Below are 8,734 nucleotides of genomic sequence, written 5' to 3'. Positions count from 1 at the left end.
CTTCGGCCGATTAGTCGCTTGGCGGTAGTCCTGGCCATCTCAGGCCCGACCCTGTCGGCCCACCCAGGCCCGGCCCTAAAATCCAGGGCCTAGGCCCGATGGGCTTGATCGTGGGCTGGGCTTGGGCCTGAGTTTTGAGCCCACTAGCAGGGCCTGGGCGGGCTTGGGCTTATCATATTGACATTTTAAGGAAGAGGCCCAGCCCACGACCCTAAGCCCTAAGGGCTTTTCAGGGCTTTTTACCAGATGGGCCGGGCTTGGGCTTGAAAAGTAGGCCCGATGATAGGGCCTGGGAGGGCCTGGGCCTCAGTTTTCTGCCATGGGCTTTTTTAATCCCGGCCCGGCCCATGGCCAGATATACTTGGTGGCGACGTTGAGGCGGACAGCTTCGGTTCCCGGGGATCCGGAGGCGGAGCAAGAGAGCATTGAGGCGGAATCGGAGACGGTGAAGCTTTAGTTCTCGGGGCTGATGGGCCCGTCTAGCACTGCTATGATGTATTTGTAATGAAATCCGTCATATTTATATGAAATCCGGTGTGTTTATATGAAATATGGCCGTGTTTATATGAAATCCGGACTTGTTTGAACGAATTTCATCCGGATGGTTCAAGTTGTTGTGAAAATGTATGAACATGTACTAGTACAGCTTACCAGATATAAGTCACCTCATATCTCGTATATATGGTGCTGCTTATCATCAGATTCAAGGCACCAGATATACACATATATGTATAACTGCTTATCAGATTCAAGTCACCAGACATATCACATATATTTTGTGATGCTTATCATGCATATGTAATTGATCACAAGGAAGAACATAGTTGCCTCTTGTGGCCTTCTACGTCAATTGCCTACTAAACCTATAATACCTACACTATACCTATGTTTCCTATTTTCTTACAAGGCTGATCTAATCTTTCCGTCGGTGCAGAATTGCACTCTCGTCGCCTCAGTCTGGGCCCTATCTACCTAAACTCTGCAAAATGTATGTTGCAAAATCAGTAATCTTGAACTCGGATATGTAACCCGTTGGGAGCCTCCACCCGGGGGAATTTCAAGATCGTGTTCTTGCCTTCTTCCTGCCATCTGAAACATCAAAGCCAATGCCAAGTATCTCTCAGTAAATAATGCTGGAGCTGTTCATCGAAATGGAATCAGTGTGGAATAGTGGAGGTTGAACAAACCTGTATCGGGTCACGAAATAGTGGAGGAAAGTCGCGATCTCGGCCGTGCCCACCTCCTTTCCGGGGCACATCCGGCCGCCTCCTCCGAACAACATGAAGTGCGGGTGTGATTCCATGTTCTTCTCCTGTTCATTATCAGTAGGCAACAAAAGGTTAGAACTTCTTCTACTAGGGCCTAGGTGGTATGTTTTAGTGATGTTTTGATGGTCATATTTGTTTGCTCTTTTACTTACCAGCCACCTCCACGGATTGAAAGTCATCGGGTCAGGATACATGAATGGGTCGTAGTTTATCTCCCTGGTGTAAACATAGATTCTCCACCCTTTTGGAATGACATACCCTGGAAGAAATCGATAATACTGCTTTAGAACTAACTTAACATTTGCCTAGAAAATGCTAAATTGGTAGGATTAATTTGCATGTATATCTCACCATTCATTTCCACATCCTGAGTTGTTTTCCTCAGGAGCCCATTGACGACTGTAGCTAATCTTAGTGTCTCAGAAATGACCTGCATATATCCATTGGTTTATCATGATCCTGTTTATACTAAATTCCTACTCAGACTTCATCCTCTGTTATTTTACTTTTAGCTCCTATTTTGTACTTACAGCTCGAGTGAAGGCCATGGACTTGAAATCTTCATAACTGATGGCTTCCTCCGGCGATTTCCCCTTCCTGATATCAAGATGCTCTCTCTGAATTCACAAGTGACAATTCCATCAGTAAACTCTAAAAGGCACATGATTCTTGTTATGGGATCAAAATAAATTGGTTTGAGAATATGTGTACATACCCTGAGTTCATCAAGAGCTCGCGGGTGGTCCGACAGGTACTTGACAGCCATCATCGAAGTGGTCGACATCGTCTCGTATCCAGAGTAGATGAGGGCGATGAGCAAGTCGATGATCTGCTCATCAGTGAGTTTCTCCCGGGTCCCATCGTCGCCGCTTCTCAAGAGAGCATCCAGCATGTCATCGTGAGCATCACCAGAGGACCGCCGCTCCGCGATCATCTGCTCTAGCATGGACACAAGCTTCGTCCTTGCCTGGAAGCCCTGGTAGTAGCTGGTTCCCGGAAGGTTGATCGGCAACGAGATGGTGCCGAGCACCAGGCTGCATAGCTCTGTTTTGAGGGCGTCAGAGAGTGGGCCAGCCGTGATGCCGGCGATCTGCCGGAGTGCGGACAGCAAGGCCATCTGAAAGGGAAAGGGAAAGTCAGTTAGATATGATGCTTCTATGAAACTCTGGAAGGTGATGAGATTCTGTGATGTGTTGTTGCGAGATCAGATGCTTCTATGAAGCTCTGCAACAACCACAAAAGCGGCAACCACTTTGGAAAAATATAAATTCAAAGTGATACTCTGTTTATTCAAGGAGATACTACTATAGAACTCTGCAACAACTACTTTGGAATGTTTTTTCCTGCTTTATCGTATATCAGTTTTTAATTTGTTCCTAAGTGTGATAATATCAATATTCTGTGAAATGTTGTTATGAGCTTGGTCACCCATTTTTTTCAGAGCAGAGCACAGCATTTCTGTTGTGACTGACTGACCTCCTTGGTCTTGGCCTGGACATCGACGACGCTGCCGGCCCAGCCATGGAGATGGTCGCGCATGAAGGCGTCGATCTTGGGGAGGAGGCTGGTGCGGAGCGCGGCGGGGCGGACGAGGCCGAGCATGGCGCCGCGCATGACGCGGTGCAGCGGGCCGTGGACGGCGGCGATGTTGTTGCGGCCGAGGATGTCGAGCATGGACTGCGGGTAGCCGGGGACCAGGCCGCCGGCCTCGCCCTGCAGCAGCATGCGGCGGTTGAGCTCCGGGTCCATGCACACCACCGTGGGGCAGCCCAGGATGTGCGTCCGGAACAGCCTCCCGTACCTGCAGCAGCACACCGCAAATTTAGTTCCTCGTTTAGAAAAACTTATTGCTGAGATTCTCAATCAAAGATTATCATTATGCCAACATTCCTCGCTAAAAAAAAGCTTTATGCTAAGATTCTCTGTTCTTCCTGATGGCAGGCAAGCAAGCAGGCAGTATCATTAAGCAGGAGCAACAATATTTTCAGCTGGTAGGTGTTTCACTTTTGATCTGTGTATCATAGTTTACAACCCTGCGGAAATGGTACTTTGGGAGCTGGAACAGTGGTGAGCGTGTGTGCGAGTGAGCTTTTGGGGGACAAGCAGCGAAAAGCTAGTGATACTCCTCCTCTTCAGATCACCTTTCATCATAACCGGAAAGCAGCTGCCAAACCGGCACATTTCCGTAGTTTATGGATTCATGTGTGTAGGAGGTACTACTGACTTTTTGGTAATAAATATATTACATCATTTGTTATTAAATACTTCCTCCGTTTCTAAATATTTATCTTTCTAAATATATCAACAAGTGACTACATACAGAACAAAATGAGTGAATCTACACTCTAAAATATGCTAAATACATCCGTATGTGGTAGTCAATTTGAAATGACTAGAAAGACAAATATTTAGGAACAAAGGGAGTATAAGACATTTTAAACCGCCAAAAACGTCTTACATTTATGAAGAGAGGGAGTACTAATTACCCAAAATCTCTTGAAAAAGAAACTGCAATTTCCCTCTTAACAACACTACTACTACTACTGCCCAAGCCCCAGAGTGGCAGATACAGAATGAGTGGTTTTCCATTATTGGACCAATAGCATGCATCCATCTCTATTCTCCAGTTAAGTTCTCCACAACACCAACCAAATCCCCCAAATCCCGGCGAAGCGACATGTCCGGGCACTAGAGGTAGCTACCAAGCTAGTAATGTAATCCAAGGAAGAAGACGCAAGCAAGCAAGAATGCATCAACATCTCATGGTCGACCATGCGGACTAGTACGTACCTGAGCCTCCTCTGCTTCATGAAGCTGGGGCCCTGCTTGAGGAACTCGGTGGTCTCGCCGAACAGCGGCCACCCCATTGTCCCCGGCGGCAAGCAGCCATCGCCATCCTTCCTCCTGCCGTTGCCGTACCTGACCTCGTTCCAGCGCAGCAGCAGGCTGCTCGCCAGCACCACGCCGACCACAACGCCGACCAGCACAAGGAGGAGGAGCGCCATCTTCTACTTCTTCTTCTACCTCTCTCTGCCTCCTCTTGGATGCTCTGTTTTGGTTCAAGAGGCAGGGCAGAGCAGACTGGTGTCTGTCTTGGCAACAAGTGTTGCTCTGGATGAGTTGGGCAGAGGAGGAGGCCCTTTTATACAGGGAGGAGGAGAAGGAGGAGAAGATTATCCACCCCTCGTTGTAAAAATGGACGACCATTACTTTTCCGATGAGGGTCCCCATTCCAAGGTGAGGTCTTGACCATGGGAGGGAGGGGATCAAGAAGACGGGAGCACCAGAAATTTTACACGCAAGGCACCAAAATACTCCAGTGCTAGTGGGCGGAGATACAGAGCGGAGCAGAGAGTAAAATGACAGGGCCTGGAGCTACGCATAGGATAGGAGGAGGCGCATGCCCGGCCTCGAAACCGGTGCGCGCGCCGTCCGTGCGGGTGTTGGTTTGCGGCCACACGGTCAAAAAGGTATCCCGCCGAGATGCTGCTGCTCCCCATGTCTGCTTGTTTAATTGTTTTCATCTTACCTTGCCATTCACACCTGCCACAAAGCTCTGGCATAGTAATTTTTTTAAACAAATTTCGAGCGCTCCCAAGTAAATTTCACCGTCTATTACATGTACTCCCTCCGGTCCTTTTTAGTTTTAGTTTACATATAAGATTTGACTGAAGTCAAGTCTTGTAAAATCTGATCAACTTTATAGAAAAAAGTATCAACATTCACAATCTAAAATCAATACCACTAGATGTGTCACGACTTAAAGTTTCATATTATATAACTTTAGCATGGCAAATGTTGATATTTTTTCATATAAATACGGTCAAACTTTGTGAAGTTTGACTTCAGATAATTCTAATATGCAGAGTAAAAAGGACCGGAGGAAGTACTATTAGGGCTAAATTTCACCGTCTATTACATGTACTATTAGAGCAACTCCAATGAGATGACCCATTTTATCCGTTTGGATCATCCGGACACAAAACTTGGTCCAACGGGACGACCCAAACGGACGCAGGTGTCCGCCCGCTGTCCGTCCCCGACCCAAACTTGGCCCAAATTTGGGAACAAATGAGTATGAAGCGGACGAAAGCGGACGCTCTGCTCGACCGCTGTCGTCCGCTCGTGTCCACCCCTGGTCCCACCTAGCAGTGAGCGCGCACGAGCTGGCGCTAGCCTCCACAACCACCACGAGGAGGAGCGAGGCCACATGCGCAGGTTGCCGCCGCGCTCGCCGGGGGGATCTTCGCCGCCGCGCTTGTCGCCCACCCCACTTCATGCAACTCCTCGCCAAAGAAACCGCCGATGCAGGTCCAGATCCCGCCACCGCGGCGGTTTCCCGCGACGCCGATGCAGGTCCAGATCCTGCCACCGCCAAAGAAACCGCTGATGCAGGCCGCTGGTCTGGGAGGAGGGGAGAGCGGCGGGGCCTGACGACGCGAGGGGGCGGAATGGGCACGGCGGCGCGAGGGAGGAGCGCGACGCGGCGAGCTCGGGGCCGGGCGACGGCGGCGCGCGCTGGGCCATAGCTCGAGGCACACCGCGCTGGGCCACCACGGAGGAGCTCGTCTGGCTGTGGCCGGACTGGGTCTCCGACTACTACTGGGAGGAGCAGTCCTCGCCGCCACTCCTGGCCAGCGGCGCCTCCGCCGAGGACTCCTCCTCGTCCTCCTCCACGGTGTTGAGGTCGGGGGCTATGTGGAGCGGCCAGAGCGGGAGAGGAGTCGGGGGCTATGTGGCTAGAGGCGGCGCGGCGAGCAGGGGTGGGCGCGGCGAGCAGGGGGTGGGCGCGGCGAGCGGGGGATTGCGAGCTGCGGCACGGGCCGCGGCCGCAGCGGCGCGGGATGAAAGCGGCGTCTCCACGCGAGCAACCTTGTGTGTCCGCTTTTTGGTCTTGCGTTCGGTGCAGCCCCTGTCCGTCCCACTAGGCGAACGAGCGACCCAGACGGACAAAATCCGTGTCCGTTTGGGTCACTGCGTTGGAGTTGCTCTTAGGGTATCTTCAATGCCGGCTCTCAAAACGGACATAGTGATGCGAGAGTCGGTCATCCAACACTTGTAATATCCACCCATTAGTACGAAGTAATTCGGACATAATTCATGCATAAAGAGACTACTATCAGGCAAGGCCGCTTTCACCTCACTCTCCCCTCCTCCCTGCTCTCTCTCTCTCTCTCCTAGCCCTAGGCGGTGGTGAATAACAACGACAATGGCGAATGGGGGGGGGGTGCAGAGTGTGTTGCATGGATGGCGGCGGTGAGTTCTCAGAGGTTGACAATTAGCTTGGGAGAGCGAGCTATGCGACGCAACCGGAAAATTGATCCATATTGTTATAAATTTGAATTGAAAATTGGCACCGAAACTGGGCGAACATTTACAGCATACCATTGGATGGCCGGCTCCCGCATTATTGTTCATTGACTGGCCCTGACTAGTTCGTGGACAAACAGTGTGACCGTTTTAGATGTCGGCGTTGGAGATACCCTAGGTATATTAGTATTGCTCAAAGTAGATCCAGGATTTTTGTATATACAGGTGATCATCCACCCCTCGGTATCTTTATTCTCAACGAAAGGAAAGAAAAACGCTTGTTATTGATCTTGGTCGGAGATTTGCCAGTGAATATATAGTGGGTCGATGCCGATCTGATCAATCATGAGGATTGCAAAAATGAAAGATTATTGGAAAGGGAGGTGTTGCATTGCATGGGTGCCATGTGCATGATACATGCTTGTGTCCGCCCACTGATTGCCCATGCACAGTGCTAGCTTAGCTCAAAGAGGGGAGATTTATACACTCTGTACTCTAGCGTGGATTAATCATTTTTGTTGTAATAAAATTAGAGGGCGTTTCGAGGAACTGAGGTGGCACATGGGGTGGCTCGCGTTGGACCATGTACTGCTTGGATCTGTGATTTAACTAGCTGATAACCCACTGACATGATCCTTTTGGATGGATTATTGGACTGGATGATGGTAAGATTAGAGGGGTGGCCACCGCTGCTGGGTGCGGCATGTGGGTGTGGGTGGCACCATGTACTGGTACACTGCACAAAAATAAAACCAGGTTGGGCCCTACCGCATGCGGGGCTGGTTTCACTGGCTAGATCTCCCTCCCTGCTGCCCTGCACACCCACTCGTGCGCCTTCTGTCCTCTGTCTTCCATTTCTCTCTCAAATTATTGGCATCTTGAGTAGGAATGTAAATTTTCTCTCAAAGTTACGGCTAGTAAATCGTGATGTTACGTACATACACTCTGTTTTTCCCCTGTCTCAACCCTCAACTTTTAGCGTCCATGCTGCTGCTCCTACTATCACTGTGCTCCTAGCACCATGTCTTGTTTCAGAGGCTTGATGGTCCGAATCGACCGCGTAATTAGCCAACTGATCTCAGCTTAACCCTAGCGTGGCACGGTTTTAAAAGCTATTACGTTTCTTTCTGAATGCAAGACGCTTTGGCAGTTTAAACTTACATATTTCAAAAATAGAGGGTGTAGGTATGAAATATAATTGAATCCTGGGCCGGTGGGTCAAACAGGTTGGCGAGATCTCGAGTCAATCAATCAATTGGTACTACGATCGATACGGCACAACTAGCGGAGCCCATTTCGTTGCACAGTGCAGTGCTGGCATGATCCATGTATGTGTACGTGTATTGTGCGCGCGCGCTCTATACGGAAATAATCGAAATATTTATTCACTCTTTTGTTGGCTCTGTACGGACTCGTGAGTAGCATATGCACCACTGAATTGCAGCCATCCGTCCGTCCGTGTGTTTGCTCGTGAAATCATCGGCAGATGGTGACACACTTAGAGCTTCTCCAATAGCTGATTTAGAATTTAGCTACCTAAATCCATTTTATCTTCACAGTTTGGCTACCTAAATCCATATCATTTTATGTGGACGAGAGACAAGATTTGGTTGGTCGAAAGAAATCTGCTTTTACAACATACCTTCATAACCACATGAAACATCAAGATCCGCAGTGGAGAGGCTTGGAAGCGGGTACGACGGCAGCAACTTCCGAATCGGGCGAGATGGTGGCGGAATCGACGTGCGGTGGCCGGAGCGGGAGGTGTCGACGGTGTAGCTCAAGCGTTGCGACCGGCCACAGGGACCTTGGAAACGACGTCGTTGAGCGGAAGCCGGCTGGGAGGCGAATCCGATGGCGAGAAGGAACGTGGGGGCCGGCGGCGGCTTCATGGGCGCATCCGCAGGCGTTCGAAGGCTCGGGTTTGACAAGTCTAACTATAGATGCTCTTAGAGCAACTCTAATGGAACGACGCATTTTGTCTGTTTAGATCATTCGGATACAAAAACTTGGTCCAACGAGGCGATCTACATGGACGCCCGTGTACGTGTGTTGTCCGTTCCCGATCCAAACTTGGTCCAAATCTGGTGAGAAATGGCTGCGAAGCGGACAGAAGCGGACGCTTTGCTCGACCGCTCGTGTCTGTCCTTGGTCCC

At 50.0% G+C, this 8,734-nt stretch overlaps 1 protein-coding gene across 2 annotated transcripts; it reads right to left on the bottom strand.

The window, feature by feature from the left end:
• Positions 1 to 718: 718 nt before the first annotated feature.
• LOC125534977 (cytochrome P450 85A1) lies at positions 719 to 4,481 on the bottom strand. 2 transcript variants are annotated; one of them, XM_048698040.2, is made up of 8 exons: positions 4,059 to 4,461; positions 2,745 to 3,069; positions 1,984 to 2,385; positions 1,799 to 1,885; positions 1,620 to 1,698; positions 1,421 to 1,527; positions 1,188 to 1,312; positions 719 to 1,089 (listed from the first exon to the last, which is right to left on the bottom strand). In XM_048698040.2, exons 1-8 carry the CDS (start codon positions 4,271 to 4,273, stop codon positions 1,002 to 1,004), a joined length of 1,428 nt encoding a protein of 475 aa, XP_048553997.2. In that variant the 5' UTR covers positions 4,274 to 4,461; the 3' UTR covers positions 719 to 1,001. The 2 variants fall into 2 exon arrangements, with proteins under 2 accessions (XP_048553997.2, XP_087398812.1); XM_087542686.1 differs by having other exon boundaries at positions 1,188 to 1,527; positions 4,059 to 4,481.
• Between the last annotated feature and the right edge of the window lie 4,253 nt (positions 4,482 to 8,734).

The sequence above is a fragment of the Triticum urartu genome, chromosome 2A (genome assembly GCF_056163025.1).
Source record: "Triticum urartu cultivar PI428250 chromosome 2A, HENAU_Tu73, whole genome shotgun sequence".
Classification (NCBI taxonomy): Eukaryota; Viridiplantae; Streptophyta; class Magnoliopsida; order Poales; family Poaceae; genus Triticum; species Triticum urartu.
Note: the sequence above shows the minus strand (reverse complement) of the source record. Positions and strands in the feature narration are given on the sequence as shown.

Excerpts from the sequence above, each read along its gene's own strand:
- LOC125534977 (XM_087542686.1), bottom strand. The coding sequence starts at position 4,273 with ATGGCGCTCCTCCTCCTTGTGCTGGTCGGCGTTGTGGTCGGCGTGGTG. Across the intron at positions 3,070-4,058 it reads ATGAAGCAGAGGAGGCTCAG|GTACGGGAGGCTGTTCCGGA; the intron begins GTACGTACTAGT and ends GTGCTGCTGCAG. Across the intron at positions 2,386-2,744 it reads TCCAGGCCAAGACCAAGGAG|ATGGCCTTGCTGTCCGCACT; the intron begins GTCAGTCAGTCA and ends TTTCCCTTTCAG.